Source organism: Cyprinodon variegatus, unplaced genomic scaffold (assembly GCF_000732505.1).
Source record: "Cyprinodon variegatus isolate N-32 unplaced genomic scaffold, C_variegatus-1.0 Scaffold733, whole genome shotgun sequence".
NCBI lineage: Eukaryota > Metazoa > Chordata > Actinopteri > Cyprinodontiformes > Cyprinodontidae > Cyprinodon > Cyprinodon variegatus.
The window spans coordinates 132,024-153,069 of NW_015151186.1; the positions used below are offsets into that span (position 1 = coordinate 132,024).

Sequence of the window (21,046 nt, forward strand, 5' to 3'; positions counted from 1 at the left end):
TATATATATATATATATATATATATATATATATACTGTATATGTGTGTGTGTATATCACCAGAATCATTGACAATTAGGAAGACCAGTAATTTTGATGATCCACCCGGAAAAAGAACCTCCCCAACTATACCTAAGTTACCTCAGCCAAAAAAGTTTTGTTTTTAGGAGAGTTTGTGTGTTTGTCTTTCTGTGTACAGGATAACATTAAAGGTTATGGATGGATTTTAATGATATTTTACCAGAGTTGCACCTGATGCCAAGGAGCAACCCATTAAATTTTAACCTTAAGGTTAACCTGAAGGTCAAACCTAACCTTTGGGATTATTTTAATAGAGTTCTCCTCCCCCAAAAGAAGGTTTCACTTTAGCAGATCATTATCAGATAGCGCAGTTATAAATTTTAAATGATCTGTTTCACTTTCTCCTCTTTGTCACTAAGCAGTGCTGCAGTGGGCAAAAGTTAAGTTTATTCCCCTTCCCAGGTTGATGATTTTGTTGATGGGGTTGCTAGTTCTCTGCATACTGCCTTAGACAACGCAGCTACTTTGAAAAAGAAAAACTTAAAAGATAGAAAATTTGCTCCCTGGTTTAATGCAGAGCTGCGCACTCTGAAGCAAAATACTAGGAAACTGGAGAGAAAATCCCGCTCCACATGCCTATGGGAATCCTACTGTACCTTGTCTGGAAAATTGTTTACTGCTGTATAAGAGGACCCTTCATAAAGCAAGAGCAGCATATTTCTCCTCATTAATAGAAGAGAATAAGAATAATTTTAATACAGTTGACAAATTCATCGAGAGCCATAGCTTAGTTGAACCGTTCATTCCACCTGCTCTTAGCAGTAATGTTTTTATGGGATTCTTTATAAATACGATTGATCCTATTAAAAATAAGATCACATTAGCACTCTTTCCGCACATGGTTTGTCTCTGTTAGGTGAGGCAGCATCTGAGGTAGCCATAGAATCTGAACCGGGTTTAGACTGCTTTGATCCAGTGCTGCATTCGATACAGTTGATCATAATATTCTTGACTTGAATATTTTGTAGGAATTAAAAGAACAGCACGAGACTGTTTTAAATCTTATCTATCTGACCAATTCTAGTTTGTTTACATTAATTACAAATCTTCCTCATGCTCAAGAGTTACCTGTGGAGTACCACAGAGATTAGTGCTAGGACCAACTCTGTTTACTATATATATATATGCTCCCAATCGGTAGAATTATTAGACGGAATGGGATTAATTCCACTTTTATGCTGATAATACTCAGCTGTATCTGTCTATAAATCCAGATGGAGCTAACCCATTACATAGATTATAGGGATGTCTTGAAGATATAAAAACCTGGATGACTCTCTCTTCTCCTGAATGCAGAAAAAACAGAGGTTATAGTCTTTGGACCAGAGTCTTTGAAAAAAAGGCTGGTTAGTCTGTCACTTCATTTGGATGGGATTAAACTGATCTCAGATAATAGATAAAAAAATCTTGGTGTTATTTCTGATCAGGACCTGTCATTTAAATGCCATATCAAAAAAGCTATTTATGGTTGAATATTCAAATTTGTTTCCAAGTACAATGGTATTCTGTATGAATTCCAACGGGTTGACTCTCTTCTCATTTCACCAAAGCTTCTTTTTCTGTAAAGGCCAGATATGTGGAGTGCATGACAAAGCTGTTGACCTGTGAAGACCTCTAGAGATACCACTGCCTCACGGCTACCTCTATAAATAATGCTTTCTTTGTTTTTAGGAAGCTTTATAGACATGTTTTGAGGCCTTAACACAATAGCTGCACTGATACTGAGATCACACTCTGTACACCCTGATAGACTCTGTTTAATGATTAGGAAACTTCTTAAGGTACCTGTAGTACTGGATTTATAGGTAATAAAAAGCGTTCTTAAAACAGATACACATTTTTTAAAGTTCAGTTGTTGAAATTACAAACAAACAAAAAAGGAACTACTCATTTTGTTTATTACACATTAAAATAAGGCATTACTTAATGTTGGTCTAGGTTCTAAAATCCCAGTAAAATAAGTTGAAGTTTGTGGTTGTAGTGAGACATACTGTAAAATCAACGCTATTGGTTAGAGGTTTATTAACAACATAATTTTGAAACTCACTGGAAATAAAAAAAGGCATTTTACTTTGCATAGAAAAACACTAGCAAAGTCGTTGTGTTGCTTCTATTTACAATAAAACAACAAGCTGAATTTTAAGAAAAAAATAGTTTAAAAATCATTTGCAGTTCAGTGTTTGAAGACAGAAGTAAGATTTAAAGAAACATACTTTTCTCACTTCTTGTTTTTTCTTTCCTCCTTTCTCTTCACCAGGTCTCAAATCGATTATGAAGAAAGATGGTGTTGCTGACAAGCAGGGAAGCAAGGGAGCCAAGAAAAATCTGAAGTTTGTTGGGGTGAATGGAGGGTAAAAATCCCTTTATTACCATCCAACTTCTGATGCATTTGTTTCTGCATGCTACAGTAAGGCCTGGTGTATATTTTAATTTGTAGGTCTGTGGGACATTGTACAAATGGAGTGACTCCAAAATACTACTTAGGCATAGTCAGGAGATTTTCACTCTAGGCAGCTTTAAAGTGCCTCTATTGGCTTCATAAAAATGTCACTCTCAGACATTACATGGACAGTTTTAAGTTTAGGATGAAACAGCATGAATGAAAGATTGGCTTTCACTAAATATATGCTCACAGTTTTAAATCAGAAAGACCAGAAAGAGGATTTCATCTTGAGAGCAATCTGTTTTTAAGTGGACTACTATCTTGTGGCCTGGTAAGCCTTTACCTGCAATGGATGACTGCAAAGCGGAACTTAAGAGATTTGTTGGCAGATAAGGAGATTAGTGATGGATATGCTCTCTCCTCTGTTTAAATGGAGATGAAGTTGAGTCAAAAGACTGCTTTACATTCCAACCATCAGATAGGTCCTGAGCTATGGGTGCTGAATAAATGAATTGGCTTTCTCATACAAATTGGTAATATGAGTGTCTGGATGGTGGATGAGCTCCCCCTCCGGGATAGTGTAAGGACAGCAGCCACCAATGGGTGTTATAGTCATTTTAGATCCCTCTCGTTTTTGATGTATGCTTTCCAGGTATATTTCGTGATGAGACCAGGTGAATTTGTGTCTGTTGGTAAAGTCTTTTGTAAAAAGTGTGGATCTGCTTGGAATATACACTTATTAGTCACTGAATTAGGTATATCTTTTCAATACTCTGCAGGACTCCCATTCATCTTTATAACTGCACTAATAATTTCCTATATAGATTAAACAATGTGTCAGAAACGCTCCTTAATTCTAATTTACCATATTTTTTCATTATGCATCAAGCAAAATGCATTCATGCTTTCCCCAATATCAAAAAGAGTCCTTCTTTGACCTTGCTAATGTGTAATGAGGCCCTGGAAATGTAGTGGACCTGTTGTATTGAACAAACCATTTTGATCAGATTTACTAACTGCCTCAAGGATCAGCATCTTGCATATTCAGAGAGAGTAGTTGGCCTAGTTTGGTTGTAACATGTGAACTATCATTGAACTACTTTTAGTTTGAATGGTCATGAACCTGCCTGACAATTCTTACTCACTGGATGTTTTCGGTTTCTTTCGGACTACTTTCTCCAAACCTCTGAGCTATTTGTGTGGAAAAAATGAGGAAAATGATCACTTTCTGAAAATTTTGACACATTTCTTTCTGAAACCAACAGAAAAGTTGGTTTGAACTTTAGAAAGAAGTTTTCATCAGTACTAATAACTGGTGAGTTATTTGTATTAAAAAGCAATAAGGTAGGTGTATATAATTAAGTGCTTTATGAGTAGAAAAACGTCTATGTAAGTTGGAAGAAGATGCACCGTTGTTGGCCTGGTCATTTGACCTGGAAGAACGCACTGTCTGACCAAATGACTCTTCACTGGAGCTCCACCGCTGGTCCTCTGCACAGTAGCCTGTCCCGGAGGTGCTCTCCAGAGAGCAGCAGCATTTTTCATGCCCTCTGAGCTGAACCTATGCACCTAGCGGGCCCCCAATCAAAAGACATGGGAGGTTGCCTGGCTGACTGTTGACTTTTGCAACAGTACTGCGCGGTTTGTGGCCATTAAGCGCTTGATGTGAAAGTTACAGGTACTGGACCTTTGGCCCCTTGTGGCCAAAAGTTACACTGTGTGCCTTTAAATTGAGACATGTAATTTTTTCCCCAGCTTTTTATCTGATTGATATCCCATTTTATTAGGAAAACAACCTGAGTACTTTCAATACCTTACATCCACAGCTATCCCACATAAGTGCATTTTTCTCAGGGCTTTCTTTTCTCCTTTGAAATTCCTGAGAGGTATTATGTGCTGCAAGTCAAGGAAATAGCTGCTGTGTGTAAATTTATTTAACTCCTGCATTCTTGGTCTTACATTCCTGAGCCTCAATGTTTCATGACCTGCTCACCTCTTCTGTGTTGTTTCAGATTGTTCTCATGTAAGTCTAGTTCCTTCCTCGCTGTTATAAACTGAAGTGCACATATACAGTACTCCAACATTTACTTGCCTTCATTAATATTATCAATATTATAAACAATTATCACTATTATCAACTTTGACTTCCATCCCTGTTCTCTTCATGCACTGCAGATAACTCTAAATAACATTTAACAGGTGTATGGAGTGAAGTTTGTTCAAATAATGGAGAAAGCAAAGAACACTATTTGTAAATGGAAATTTGAAAAAATAAAAACACCTTTTATTAATTGAAATTTCAGGGAAATGCGTTTCAGATATGAAACTTTGAAAAATATATAAAAAAAAATTGTTTTGACTCTAATTGTTCCCTCTTCTCATTGTTTATTATTTCGAAGTTTTGAAATGTAGTTTTCATATTAATTTTTGTTTTTCGTTTTACTTACTTACATACTTACAACCTGACCCCATAAGTGAATGTGATCTGGAAAACAACATTGGAACATAATACATTTTGTAAAATTTAATATGAAAAACATTTGGGGAAAAAATATAATCTCTGACATAAAATTAAAATTATGAAAATTAAAATGTTAAAGTATCCCTCTTTTCCTTCTTTTTCTGTCAGTTTTTGGGTGGGGCCGGTGCCTATCTCTGGCAGTGTATTGGTGAAAGATGGGGTATAACCTGGTCAGGTCGCCAGGCTGTTGCAGGGCAACACATAGACGCACAACCAAGGACACACAAACACACCTAAAGAAGCGAATTAACCTAACAGTCATGTTTTTTTGCTTGTGGGACGAAACCGGAGTACCTGGAGAAAACCCATTCATGCATGCAAATTCCACGCAGTAAGACCCTGAGCACTAGAAACTGCACCACCATGCAGCACCATGTGAAAATAAAAGTAAAAAACTTCCTTCCTTCCTTCCTTCCTTCCTTCCTTCCTTCCTTCCTTCCTTCCTTCCTTCTCATTAAACTAAATTCCCTCCATGCCAGTGTCATTGGCATTTAGCCAAACAAACAAAACAATCTTGAGACTCCTCCCCAAACCAGGAAGTGGGCTGCTGTCTGCATTCCATCTATTCAGATCATCTACCCTATCTCTGCCGTCTTGAGCTCCTCAAGAATCAGTGGAATGCTGTGGTCCAACGACTGCTGTGCATGCATGTTCAAATAATCATGAATCAATGGTATTCATGGTAAGACTTATCTGATCACTGGCCTTACAGTGGTGCCTTCATGATTCACCTTAGGGATCACAGGCATACACACTCCTCCGGCGTCCACCAAAGCTTTAAATGTAGAGCCTTGCCTCTAGGAACAAGGTAGTTTTTGTCTTAGGTTGCGTATGAGTGTGCACAAACATTCCTATGGATAATTATGCATGTAGTTAATTAAACTGGGGGGTGCAGTACGATGTTGAGGTCCAGGCTACAAAGGCAAACAAGCTTCTGTTGATGAATACTTGATTAGTATTTAGGCTGAAGGTAACTTTGAATTATCTCTGATGTGGCTGCCTTCATATCAGTCTTATTTCCACACCTATTATGTCTGGTATTTGCATATGCAGTAAAATATTTTATTCTTTTTAAAATAATATTTTAATTATCACTCATCTTTTTAAAAACAAACGTGTTGGTAAACATTTATATTTTTCTCTTCTAGCTACGAGACAACATCAAGCGAGGACTCCAGTGGAGATGAGAAGTCAGAGGAGAAGTCAAAAGTAGAGGTGGAGGAGAAGGAAAAATCAGAAGTTGTGGTGGAGAAGGATGCAGACAAGGAGTCTGAGGAAGTAGGAGAAGTCCAGGGGGCTGATGCAGAGTCTGGTGCTGCTGCTCCTGCTGCCGAAAGAGGAGCTGATGTAGATAAAGACGTTGAGAGTGGCCTGCTGGATTTAGAATGTGGCCACGAGCTTCTCCAGGAGGAAGAAGCTGAGAGGTGAGACTGTGACAAGAGCTCTGGATCCTGCTGCCTGTCAAGCAAAGTTTTACTAAATATTTCCACCCGCAAGTTTAATTACAGATATAAATAATACAGTTATTCATATACTATATATTGAATGTATAATATAATGTAGTATTGAATATTCAAAAACTATTCAGACCCAGTTTCCTTTTCCATGTTTTCATGCTGCATCTGAAACTTTAAATGCATTTATTTTGGATTTTATATAATGAGCCAACAGCTTAGTATTGGTCAACTAGAATTACTCAGCAACAATGCAAACTGGCGTTATCCTATTTCTACACTGAAAACTAGGGGAACAGGCTGGTTAGAAAACAGCAGGAAAGAACAGATGTTTTACGTGCCTACTGATTAAAGCTATTATTTAATGTGTCGTGTTTTTGTAGGGAAAAGGTTAACAAAGGATTCATTGACGCTTGCATGTATGTAAAGGATCGAATGGAAGAAGTTTCGTCTCCAGATAAAGAAATGGTAGGGGATTACCTACAGAGTTTGCTATTAATTTTACTCTTTTTTTTAAAATCAAATTATAAAACATATCTAAAAAAATGTACTTTTTTCTTCATAATCCAAAGATTTTTATTTCTCTCCACAGCGTCAAGTGCTAGTGGTGCTCTATCAGGAGTGGTTCAGGGTCTCCAGTCAGAGAGACTCCCAGGCAGATACAGTCAGATTATACCTGAGACAAGTGGGACTAACCACCCCCACTCTCCTGCCATATGTTGTTAATTTGACTGACGGCAATGGGAATATGGCTCTGCACTACAGTGTGTCGCATTCTAATTTTCCTGTGGTCAAGCTCTTGCTGGACACAGGTAAGTTGAACCTGACACACTTGCTTGGAAAAAAAGCTAAATTCAATCTAATTGTTCTTGCATTCTTCTAGGTCTTTGTGAAACAGACAATGTGAATAAGGCAGGCTATACTCCAGTGATGCTGGCTGCCCTGACGGCTGCTGAGAGCCCCGATGATCTCGAGGTAGCTGAGCAGCTGCTAAAACTTGGTGATGTTAATGCACGCTCCAGACAGGTAAGCTCATGCATTTATCATCTATACATATTAGAGCTGCACAATTAATTGCCTTAACCTTGTTATCACCCCAGATCAACAGACCACAAATTTTAAATTGCAGAGGCATTTAATTTTAGTGATATTACACTTAACAGGAGTAAGACTTTCTCACTCCAGCCCTTCAATTCAATTCAATTCAGTCTATTTATATGGCACCAATTCACAACATATGTCATCTGAAAGCACTTTACAGAGACACTTCACCAGGATCATAGTCATAGTCAGATTGGTTCAAAGCTTTCTATCTAAGGAAATTTTATTGACTCACCGACTCGAAAGCAATCCCTCACACCAAGCATGCTTGTAGCGACAGTGAAGAGGAAAAACTTCCCTTTAACAGGAAAAACCTCCAGCAGAACCAGGCTCAGTGTGAATGGCCATCTGTTGAGGCTGACTGGGGTTCAAGGAGACAGAAGCAGACATAGAGAAAAAAACAGATATACAAAAGGCAACTGTCAACCAGATGCACAGGCCAGGAAAGACACAGCCAGGCAGATGAGCTCCGAGCCAGCTCCCATGTCAGAGGATGAAAGAGAGCACATACTGTACAGTCACAGTACGAGAAACAGGACTACATAGAAAAACAGGCCGAGCATGAATATCTATAAACAATGGTGTCGATGCCAGCAGCACAGCTAATATTTCTTTCCAGGATGGTGTCACAGCCAAACAGGAATAGACCAGATGAAACTACTTGAAGAAAAAGCAGAGAGAACATAACATTAGAGATTGAACTAACAATTACTGCAGAATGGGAGAATAGAGATAACATTAAGTACAATGATCAAAAGTGGTCCCTATGTCCTCAAGCGGCCTAAGCCTATAGCATCATACAGTTGCAGCCATTCAAATTGGCCCTTCCCAGTCAAACGCCAGCCAAATACCTGGGTCGATACCAGGAGATAACGCTTCTCTTTAGATCTTAGTATCCACAAATCAGGACAGAAAGAATATTTTGATGCAAAGATTGATATTTAAAAAGGAATTGTATGGGACTTGCCAAGGACCAACCAATGGCCCATATTCGAAAACGAGGACATTTTGAATGGCTACTACTGTAATTATAGAGACAGTTCAGGATAACCTGAGTATACAGGGTGTCTGCCTCACCAACTAAAACTGGTAGTTGGTTCCACAGGAGAGCAGCCTGATAACTAAAAGATCTGCCTCCCATTCTACTTTTAGAAATTCTAGGAACCACTATTCAACCTGTAATTTGATAGCATAGTTCTCTGTTAGGAACATACTGTATATAATGATCAGATCCTGGATATAAAGTGGAGCTTGGCCATTTAAGGCTTTATATTTAAAAGTCTGATGCTTCAGCCATGTAATAAGCTTGAAGTAGATTTGCCACCACACCTAAGAGAAGAGAAAGTTTCAGGTAGTGCTCAGAACCACTTTTCCATGAAACAGTAACAGCAAAAACTCAATGCTCTCTATATGTCTTCATTTCATTGTTGCAAACAACAGTATATTTCAAGAACCCATGCAGGAAATTAAATTATATTCCTCAGAGGCAGAAGTTTTTTTTTTTTTTTAACATAGGAAGCTTTCTAGGAATATATAGCAGTTTATTTTTTTAGTGCAACTCAAAATAGAAGGTTTTCATAAGACTTATTATAAGACTTATCACTCTCCTATGTCCTCTAATCCCATTTGATCACATAAAAGATCAAGAGGGGAAAGCTATTTAGTGGAGGTGTCATCAGAGTCTGCTGTGCAGGAATAATCAACAATTATTAACATCAGCACAGAACAGCAGTGTTTGCTGCACATGGTGAATTTAGAGCAAAGGTTTAAACCATACTTTGAAATAAAATAAGTGATATTTAAGGCTACGTTTGGGTGCGTTTGTAAACACTCTAGCCTTGCATGTTGAAGTTAGTTCAAATCCTGGACTAGGTTCCCTGTGTTACCCACACTTCCTTCAAAGCATAGGAAAACTTGTAAACAAATCACAACATTAGTTTGTCTGGTGTATCTCAGGGTTTCCCTGTGATAGACTGGCAACCTCTGAAGGTTCTGCCATGCCTCTTGCTCAAGGACTGCAGGAGGTAGGCACCAGCCGTTCTTAGGCCACGCCAGCATACACTGGAGAAGAAAATGGATTGATAACTGATATTTATATATTTTTTACAAAATTCTTCAAGATACTGTAGGTGTTTTTCTCATCAACTGAACTGGATATTCATAAAGCAACCACTGTCTCTTATAGTTTTCATCCCCTCCTCACCTTCGCCCACATTCTCAGACTTCATTCCCTCCTCCATATCTTATTTTCATATCTGCCCTCTGCTAACTTCTAATTCTAATCTGCCTCCTTCTCTCTTTCTCGCTTTCTCCAGGCTGGCCAGACCGCACTCATGCTTGCAGTGAGCCATGGCCGCGTTGCCATGGTGAAGCTGCTTCTGAGTTGCGGCGCAGATGTAAATGCACAGGACAGCGAGGGATCTACAGCCCTGATGTGTGCCTCTGAGCATGGACACACGCACATTGCATGTTTGCTGCTGGAGACAGGTCGATGTGATACTGGGCTAACAGATAAGGTACGCTCTTATTTCTGAAAGCTGTGAAATATGCTGTAAAAAGTCCACTATAAAACAGCTTTGAAAGGTGGATTAAAATCTGATTTGCTCCTGAAATAGCAAATTTCTCAGAACAGCTGTCAGATCCCATTATTACTAATAAGATTTAAAAAAAAAGTGGTTTTATTTTTATCTCTCATAACAATAATTACTGTCCTTTTTGAAGAGTATCTAAACCGGTGTATTGCATGTGGGAAGTGAACATGAAGTTACTGAACATACACAAAGCAAACAAACAACCCAACTTTATACTTTCTGTCTATAAAAACATGCAATATTCTGCCTGAAGGTTCCTGATCTGCAAGCACCAGGTTAGAAACACACAAATCAGATTGTTCTGCTCTCATCAAACACATGATATGAACAGTACACATTACCTGGTTTTACTAAAGACAGCAATCTCTGGGAGGGACACCCTTCAGTGAAAAATGCTCAGTTATCTAACATCAGTAAAGGGCTGAAAATTTCACTAAGAAGAAGCACAGACATGCAAGAATCCTTTTAACAGGAAACAATGTTTTCACTGACATGGAGAGGCATGTTCCTTTCGGCCCGGGATGAGGCCAGACTTTAAGCAGATAAGAGTGGATGAAACAGATTACAGCAAATTAGTTCGGTTCCATCCTTCTGAACTTTTAACCTCTGTTTGTCATGGAACCTGCAGGATTGGGAAAGCCAGAGCACAAACTTTTCTAACTGTTAATATTAGATGCTAGAAGAAGTATATCAACCATCATCATTTTAAAATTGATTGATAAAATAGTAAAATTAGTTTTAGTGAGAAAATATTTTAAATGTTTGTATTTATTTCTACAGGGATTCTTTTCTTAAGAGAAATCTGATTTACAAATGACAGCAAGAACTTAAAAACAAAGATGACCCAAGTAAATTCCAGTGTTAAATATGTGGTGTCAAAGTACATTGCAACAACAACTTGAGTTAGATATACACTATGTAGAGAGTTAATTTAACATTAATTTAGAGTGGGACCAAATGCCTTCAGACTGGTGTGAAATTCAACTCTTAAAGAGGTACCTTAACACTTTAGTTAAAAGCATTTCATTACATACATTACATTACATTTCATAATTAATTAGAATACAACATAAAGACTGAACTCTAACTTTTATTTTCTTTAAAAGGTATTTGAATGTAAAATGTAAACGGACTGCTGCATCGATAAGAAACCTTGCCATCTGCATAAATCACAGACAATAAAGCCAATGTACGATCCAGACATTCCTGCACTGTCACTATAAGGCCAGTGTGGAGGCAGTGAGGCATGGCATACTTGAAACAGGAAAGAAATGGGAGCAACGTAGCTCAAGGACATGAAATACCTCTCATAGAAAATACAGTGATGAGAAAGATTCAGCATTTGTCTCAAATTGAATGTAGTTGTATTTCCCATCAGGATGTATTTATACATGAAAAATTAATTATTCATTTGGCTAATTTAGTTCTCTGTTTTACTCCATCATATATATATTTTTTTCAGTTAGATAACTGATCACATCATTCCTGTTAGACTAATACAATTTTAACAGACACATTTGTTAGAAGACATCAGGCATCTTTCTTTGGTGTTAAGTTTTAAGGTACAAACGTGATTTCTATTTAGTTTCTCTCAGCATACTATGGTGTCTATTTTAGTCTGGAACCAGATAATAGTTAACTGTATGGTATAGAACAGGGGTCTGCAGCCCTTAAAATCTAAGGAGACATTCTTATATTCAGTTCAGCTAACAATACTCATTTAGAGCTGCAAACATTACTTAAAGAGAGAAAAAAACTTATATTTAATAAATATCTAACAAAGATTTTTTTTCAATAATCATTCTGCTGTTTCAGATTTTAGGTTTTAAAATTCTTAAAACGAAAGAAAAAACTTGTAAAAAGACTTTAACTACATTTTTAATTGGTTGCTGAAAATTAATTAAAATGTTACAAAAAAAAACATTATTGTTCTGTTATAATTAGAGTCAGTTTATGTGGGAAATTCAGCTTAATTAGTCAAAAAAGGAAATGCTAGGCAGCACACTAACTAGCATTTTTTTAATAGATTTATTATTCAAACAATTTGATGGCTCTTTATCATTTTTTAGACAAAGTAACAAAGAGTCATTACCGCATGTCTAAGGAGATCCCTGGTATAGAGGAACAAAAATACACAAAGGTCTACATTTAAAACCTCTCACAATCCAAATACTATTTGTATCATTAGTCAGTGCTTTTCTGCATAATATAATGGGAGGACAAATGTTATTTTTAGCAGCTGAAGTGAACCTGTTCTCCAATATGAGGAAATGAGCTGCACCATTTTCAATTACACTACAAGCATTTAAATCAATCTGTTTTGTAACAGAACACAAAAAATGAGATGGAAAATATTCACCCTGGAATGAAGCTACAATTTCCCCTGTGGGTGACTTTTCTCTCAGCATGCAGCTTCATCTGCTCACATTTATTATATCAGGCCTTTGATTAGAGGAATAACTTGCTATGAATCACTGCTTGATAGATGTAGGAAGTTACAAATATTACTACTGAACATTGTCTGTGGTGTCATCTGTGGAAATTTACCGCTCTATTAGTTTTGATTGATGTCTCGGTGTCAAGTACACAACACCTCTCCCGGTGTAAAAAGATGGGTTTTTGAATGCTTGTGTTTGGAGAGATTTGTACTCCCAGCAGCAGGTTACAGAGACCGTTAACCACAAGGTCACAGGCTCGTAATAAGCTGTCTCATTTATACTAAATTGCTAGAGCAGCATGGTTTGAATGCTTGATAACATGCACGCAAAAATATTACTGTGTTTTGACCGGGGAATTCGGACTGGAGAATACAAAGCAAATTTTTCAGCAGAAGTTTTCTTATTTCTGTGCTTTTATATTTCAGACACTTAATACAAGCTATGAACACTGGTAGCATTTGAGTCATTGCAGGGGAAACTTTTATCATAAAGCTTTTGAACTGTCAGTTTTGAAGCAATACCTCTAGTTACACAGTGCTTACTATAATAGCACATCACTGCCTAACTTCCAGAAACAATGAATAAATCTAACAATTTTGCAGCAGTCAAAGCAAAGGACTATGTGTTTCGTAAATGCCCATTTTTTGACTATCTGTGCCGAACTACTACTGAAAGCTTGTACATAAGCAGAAATTAGGAAAGATTAGTTGCTTTTTTTGTGCAAAACTAAAAAACAGGTTTAAAACGCAGTTGTTTTATTTATTGTTGAGTGGTTGTTATTTCTCTTAATTACAAAAAAAGGATTGGAAACCTCCAACTCAACTTTTCAACAGATGTGATACAGATGTTTTCCTTGTATCTAACTAATTACTCGTTAATTAACAGTGGCTGATGATGGTTAGCAAATAACCATAATAATGCAAGATTCTCAGTTACATTGATGTTGAAAACTACTAACCAACTGTAGGGTACAGCAGTATTGTTCAAAAAGCAATACATAGCTCATAAACACCTCAACTACATATGATGTATTGCCTTATTAGAGTTTTAAAATGCAGATTATTCAGCTTCTGAGGGAACACTTTGGTCTCAGCTGCTTTAAATAGTGCGGTAGGATCTTCACTAATGAAAATATATTTGATGATCTTAATATGCTTATAGTTTTAGTTGTAACTTTTCATAAAACCGTTTCTTTCCCACTCTCCACCCACCCCATATCCAATTAGTTGTGATGCAGACGTTTGCAATATTTAGTTAGTTTAGTTAGTAATTGCAAAAAAATAAGTTAATAATATTTTTTAGCAGGATGTCTTTAAAATAAAGGTATTGTGTGTACCTTTTAAAAAAAGGTATTGTGGAAGTTTTTATTAAAAGACCTGCCCTCTAGCTAACAAGGCGAGCACGTAGGACGGCCTTACGTAAACATCACCAGAATGATGGGCAATTAGGAGGACCACTTATTTAGATGATAAAAGATCCTCTATATCTTTAATTGAAACATTTTATGAGTATGGATGCTATTACTTTTAGTCACCACAAGGAGCATTGGACCTACTTTTTCAGCCCTCCACTTCCAATGGATTCTTTATGCAGATGCATGCTTTTTATATTAAAATGGACCATTGGCCAGGAAAAAATGATTAAAATAAATATTGTGCAAATTCTGAAAAACCTTTAACAACCCAATTCCTCTTAAAGGGATGGGTCGTGTCAGTCTGGAGATTCTACTTTTCTAGCCTCGTGTTGCAGTCAGCCATGCAGCAGTGCTTTAAGAGCCTGTATATAAACAGAAACTAGTAGATTTGATTTCGGGCAATCTATTTTATATAAACTCACAACAATAAAAATATTCTCAGTGCTAATTCAAAACCTTTTTACTTGTTTCCACTAAATGCAGTTACTCTTACCTTCTTCTTCAATTATCGCCAAATCCTCCATTTCTGAAAATTGTTTGATTAAAGACACATATGTTTTTCTAGTTACTAAACTAGTACTACTAGTTTTTTTATTTGTATTGTCAGCGTTCTATTCTAAATCCGAGATATATTGTTTACATATAAACATGAATTTGGATAAAAAAGGTTCTCATTAGCAAATAAATAAATATATAAACAAAGTATTTATACTTATACTTAACAATATTGAATACGGAGTGCTAAAAGAATGTGTCGGTATTTATTTTTCAGATTAGTAATTTGTAGATTATGTCAGTAATCGTCATGTTAGAGTTAAAATTAAGCTCATCATTGTTTTTGTTTTTTTTACTTTTTATATTTAAATGATCTCAGTATAGCTGTATCAGTTTTGTTGCAGTTGTTTGATACATGATTTGTGTGTACAAGGTTATTTTTTATTTTGGTTTTGTTCATCAGGTCTTTTCAGTAGCTTGAAGACTTTTAGGAAAGATACAAATACAAGGTTTACATGAGACTGCACTCCAGCTTTAATTAGGGCAGGTGAATTATTCTTGGAGCGGCTGCGTCTAAACTAGCCCAACACCACCACTGTGTGGATTAGTGAAGCCACTGCAACATTTAAATGTGAATCAACACAGCTTCTTTACTCTCTTCCCCAGAATGGCCACACTGCCTTGTCGGTGGCAGAAGCAGCTGCTCATCAAGACATCATGGATCTTCTAAAATCTCATGCGTCTGAGCCCAGATCTGCTGCGGACCTCCTCTGAATTCTACAGTTTTCCAAACCATTCCAGGTCAACAACTGCCTCTATTTCCATGATCATCTGCTCACCAACAGAAGGGGGGAAAGAAAGCTAAAAACTGTTTTTGACGCTGCATAAGACAAGCATGGAGCTGCCTTTTTGATCTCTGGGATGGGAATGGAGCTTTTCTTTTAAGTCTCTCCTATAATGGCCTATGGGTTGTTTTTTTGCCAATCATTTGATTAACTGGGAGTTGAATTAAATTGATATGAAGATTTGCTGTAGTGACAATTGCAGCCAAGAGCAGATTAAGCAGGGAACAGGGTGGAAAAAAAAAATCAGGGGGAAACCTCTGAACTGCTGCATCTTAATATAAACTTACTCTGAAAGCAAAATACTAAGCACATGATCTACCTTCCAAAAATATTAAATATAACATTGCTTCTATTTTCTTTAACGCCATTGACATTGTTGTTTTCATAGTTGGACATAAGCCATTACTGAGAGCATATAATATATAGAGTGTTATTCTAACATATTATGATCATACAAACAAAGACTGTATTTTCTACTGCACCTTTTTTACTGTGTATGTGTACAGTATATATGCATCCACCGAACTCAAGAGGAGACTATATAACCAGGAGTTATAAAAGAAGTAACATTGAATATTGAACCACTTCTCCACAGTGCTCATGTTTTTCCATGTGGTTCATTAGTGCTAATTATTTGTGAATTATTGAAGAAAAATGGTATAGTCTAAAATGATATTTAGTATTTTTATAACAATATATTAAGGCTGAGAAAGTCAAGAGATTGTACTGAGCTGCATGCTAACACAGTTACTCTCCATACTGGCTGTTTTAAATATAGTATTACACACACACACACACATATATATATATATATGTGTGTGTGTGTGTGTGTGTGTGTGTGTGTGTGTGTGTGTGTGTGTGCGTGTCTGTTTCTAATAAATGTTCCCTTGGACAAAATTGTTGGTACCCCACCTTAAATAAAAGAAACACCCACAATAGTCGCAGAAATAATTTTAATCTGACAAAAGTAATATACAATATATATAGAATATATATAAAATTTTAGTAATATATAATAAATTCTATGATACTGAATAGAATTAATAAAAAAAAAAATCATGAAACAGGCCTGCACAAAACGTTTTATATTCTCAACTGAAGATTTTGTTGCACATAGATTTTCCTCCTGTGGCCACGTCAAGGGAGGTTGACTAAAGTCTCATGAATCTTACATTTCTGAATAATATGTAAAAGTATATGTATGTAAAATTATTGTCCAAAGAGCTGCTTGGAAATGGTCCTAGCCTTTACTGTTAACATCGTTGTCTATCATTGTGTTATTTATTTCTAATCTCTTCAACCACTACTTTCATTTTCCTTCTCTTGTCCATGTTGAGTGTGATACACACCTTGTCACCAAACAGCACAGTGACTACCTGTGTGTGTGAGTGAGTGTATATATATAAGTATATGTATATCAAATTCAAGTTATTTCTATGAACATTATTTTGGGTGTCTTATTAAAGGAGGGGTACCAACAATTTGTGACATGGGAAAAAAAAAATAAAAAAATAAATATATATATATATATATATATATATATATATATATATATATACATACATGTATATATACAGTAGTGAGGAAAATAAGTATTTGAACACCCTGCCCTTTTGCAAGTTCTCCCACTTCGAAATCATTGATGGATGTGAAATTGTCATCTTAGCGTGCATGTCCAATGTCTGAGACATATTCTAAAGAAATAAAAACAAAATTAAATATATGATTTTTTTATCTATTTATTTGTATATTTGTATTGTAAGCTGCAAATAAGTATTTGATCACCTGAAAAAAAATCAATATTAATATTTGGTACATTAGTCGTTTGCAATTATAGAGGTCAAACGTTTCCTGTAGTTTTTTTATGGAGCTAGATCGGTCTCAATTTTCAGTATGCACAGGACAAGATCCACACATGCACAGCCCGATTCACACATGCACAAGAATATCCACACTCATAAACGACAAGATCCCCAGACGCACAGAATGACTGACGCAACCACACAAGATCCACACATGCACAGAACAAGATTCACCAAAGTATTTCTGTAAGTATTACCATGTTAGTAGTAGGATTTTTATTGATTGTATGGGGTGGACAGGTGTCTTTATGCAGCTAACGACCTCAAACAGGTGCATCTAATTTAGAATGATGAATAGAAAGGAGGTGGACTTTTTGAAGGCAGGCTAACAGGTCTTTAAGGGTCAGAATTCTAGCTGATAGACAGGTGCTCAAATACTTATTTGCTGCCATATCTTACAAATTAATTTTAAAAAAATCATAAATTGTGATTTTTGGATTCTGCTTTTGGATTATGTCTCTTGCATTGCACATGCAGCATCCATCCTTCCATCTGTTTTCGGGGGAAGGGGCTGGGTGGTGGAGGTAGCAGTCTAAGCAGAGATGCCCAGACTTCCCGATCCACACACCTGCCCCAGCTGCTCTGGGGCGACCCCTAGGGGAGACCAGGCCAGCTCACACCTACGCAGCTCACACATGCACCTACAATGACAATTTCGGACCCCTTCATGATTTCTAAGCGGGAGTACTCAAATACATGTGTTCCTCACTGTACTGTATATATACAGTAGTAGCCATTCAAAATTTCCCCACTTTCCTTTGCCCTTGGCTGGTCCCCTACAATTCCTTGTTAAAAATCAATCTTTGTACTAAAAAATTCTTTCTCTCATGATTTCTGGACATTACGATCTACGGAAAAGCCTCATCTCCTGGTCAGACCTAGTAATTTAGTAAAAAAGGGGAGTCAGAGTAAAAAAATATGCACGCCCAGGAGAAGGAGGGGGTCACTCCTGTGGCTGGAAATTGGGGGGATTTTGCTGGATTTTGCAGGGAAGTGGGCTGCCATTTGGCTGCGGTTCGAATGGGAAGGGCCATTTCTAATTGCTGCTACTGTATATATATATATATATATATATATATATATATATATATATATATATATATATATATATATATATATATATAAAATCATTATGGTTTGTTTGTTTGATTGGATTTGTTTGATTTGGAATTTAATCATGTATGCCGAACATACTGATTGCACAATGAATGTTGACCTGGTTGTGATGCGATCAAATGAAAAACAAAATGTAGCAACATTTACTAATCATGCACGGATGACAAAACTAACATCAGATGTTTGCAAAGTCACAAGCTCTTGGGGTATGTGTAGAAATATCTATAGAGAGAGAGTCTTTTATTTTTTCCCTGTGATGGTGAGGGGATGCAGGACTCATCTAGTAGAAAATTTAGTTGATCAGGTTGTATCGATAACTTAGAGAAATCTAATCTGACAAATTAAAATCCTCAGCAGGGAGTTTTGTTTGCAATAAGAAGCAATAAAAAATAATACATTGTTATTCATAAATCGTTAAGGCGATGGGACAATGATATAGCCTTAATTGGATACTTGTTATCATTCTAGAGCCGAGGTTTTATTTTCCATGTATAAATGTTTTTTTTGTTTTTTTTTTCTGATGAGGCTTTTTCAATGCTGGAGTGTGGTCTAATGAAACGTTTACAATGAAACATTCCTTCTCCAATGACCACAGAAGATGCCAAATATTCTGGAATGTTTACACAATCAAAGGGGATAACAAAGTAACAATTCAGCAAATATTAAAACAATACACTGATTTAAAAATTTTTTTTTTTTACCTCAGTTAATGCTTTCGGTATGATAAATTAGTTCATTCTCCTTGTTAGTTATAAATTCCTGGTAAAAATTAGTGTTGCGCCGATGCCATTTTTTGGCCCCGATACCGATGCCCGATACCTGGCTGTGCAGTATCGGCCGATACCGATACCATGATAATGTAAAATAATTGCCATCATGGCTTTGTCAAGCTGCTGCCTACCTTTGTGAAGCAGGAAAAAAATCTAATACAAAGTGAATCCAGTAGAACTTTTTATTGCCTACCAGGAGTGGGTGACAATAGTTGAATAAACTTATGGCTCTAAAAATGGTATCGGTTCTGTTGGTACTCGCCGATACCGATACCACCATTTTAGGGCAGTATCGGGGCCCCGTCCCATACTGGTATCGGTATCGGGGCAACACTAGTAAAAATGCGTGAAAAGCCTATAAATAAATCCTATTGTAATTGCAGTGGCATAATTTTACAGCTTTTTAGTATCATATCACTCTTGGAACCTCTGATTGATAAAACTAGGAACATTTCCCCTTTGCAAACTGGAGGGCACTTCCTTTCTTGTCACATTTCATAAAATAAGAGGGATCTTTGAGCAGTAATCTAAGCAGGACATGTGTAAAGGTGGATTTAGGACCTGATAAACAACGTCGAATCTTCAAGATCATTGCTATAAAGATCTCATGCTACACTGCAAAAATGTAAATCTAAGTAAGTAAATTTTCTTAAAATAAGTGCATTTTTTTTATTGAGCAGGTAAGTGAAACACTTTGCGAATGGAATAAGACAATTTAAAATAGGAAAAAACAAACGCAAACTCAAATTAACGGTAAATACGCATATTTTAATAGATTTTTACGTTTTTGCAGTGTAACTTATTTGCAGTTTTCCATTAGAGGCCACCAGTCCTTGACCGCTACTGTAATGTCTCGGTGTTCCAAAGAGTTGACATGGCATTATATGTCCCTCATCTATATTTAACAGTGGATATGGGCTACCTTTTCATACATTCATCCACTTTTTCATGTCTGACCATCATGGTGTAATTGTTGCAAAATAAGATGATTCTTTTTTTTTTATCTGAGCTAAGCACATTGGTCCTGCTGCCACAGGAGACTATAGCAAACATCTCACGTCACATTTTGAAAGGTAACAAATATATATATATATATATTTTTTTTTTTTTTTTTGCTGACATCACCTCCAGACATGTGGTTGGTATGTGGATGGTGCTCAATAGTTGTCACACCTGTGTCACATATTTATAGCCAAGGAAAACAGAAAGGGATTGATTTCTAGTTAAGGGTTCGAGCCAATCTTAAGAAATTTAAACAGTAATTATTTAGAGAAAGCCTTAGGCTCAATAATTATATAAAATGGTTAAAGTTAGGAGAAGGAACAATTGTGGCACAAAGAATTCATATCCATACATTAATTTTTTATTAGACTTGCTTAACCTGGTTTTGGGGGGGAGGGAGGTATCCCCAAGGGTTTATAAACGAAAGGTTGGTGCACAGATCCATAAAAGGGCATCTCTACCATGTAGTTATAAAACAATATTTCCCTAAAGCAGGATCGCCGTCCCCCCCCATATCCCATCAACTCACTCAATAAAAGTACAAATACATAAACACTTTTTTTTAATTTTTTTTTTTTATTTTTGTGTCAGAATATATTAATGTGTTTAAAGATCTTTTTATTTTAAGGATTTTTGCATACTTTTACCCAGAGTGCCAATAAATGTAACGATCTAATCTGCAGGACAAAATCAGCGCCTTTGTTTTGGGGAACAACTTCAGGCAAATAATCAAACTCTGGAGGATTCCTAGGACAATTTCAACTAACTGTTTTGTTATAAATATTAAGGGTTTACTTATCTCTAACTTCATCCCATTTTTATTAATTTTCCACAACAATGACCTTATTTGCTTTACTGATACATCACCAAAATTATATTCTATTCTATTCTGCTGTGATTTCAGTCACCATCAATTCCACATAAGCTAAATCGAGATGAGGAGCCTAATTGAGACTCTTAACGTATTATAAAAA

The 21,046-nt window shown here is 36.4% G+C and overlaps 1 protein-coding gene across 4 annotated transcripts in view; it reads left to right on the forward strand.

The window, feature by feature from the left end:
* The window catches only part of kank4 (KN motif and ankyrin repeat domains 4), a 98,917-nt gene extending 82,803 nt beyond the window's left edge, over positions 1-16,114 (forward strand). For all 4 annotated transcript variants that reach the window (XM_015395271.1, XM_015395272.1, XM_015395270.1 and 1 more), the window contains 7 exons: positions 2,338-2,431; positions 6,133-6,408; positions 6,822-6,906; positions 7,031-7,250; positions 7,322-7,464; positions 9,855-10,055; positions 15,144-16,114. In XM_015395271.1, the coding sequence (XP_015250757.1) occupies positions 2,338-2,431; positions 6,133-6,408; positions 6,822-6,906; positions 7,031-7,250; positions 7,322-7,464; positions 9,855-10,055; positions 15,144-15,251 (1,127 nt within the window). In that variant the 3' untranslated portion in view covers positions 15,252-16,114. The remainder of the gene's footprint in view (positions 1-2,337; positions 2,432-6,132; positions 6,409-6,821; positions 6,907-7,030; positions 7,251-7,321; positions 7,465-9,854; positions 10,056-15,143) is intronic.
* Positions 16,115-21,046: the final 4,932 nt, after the last annotated feature.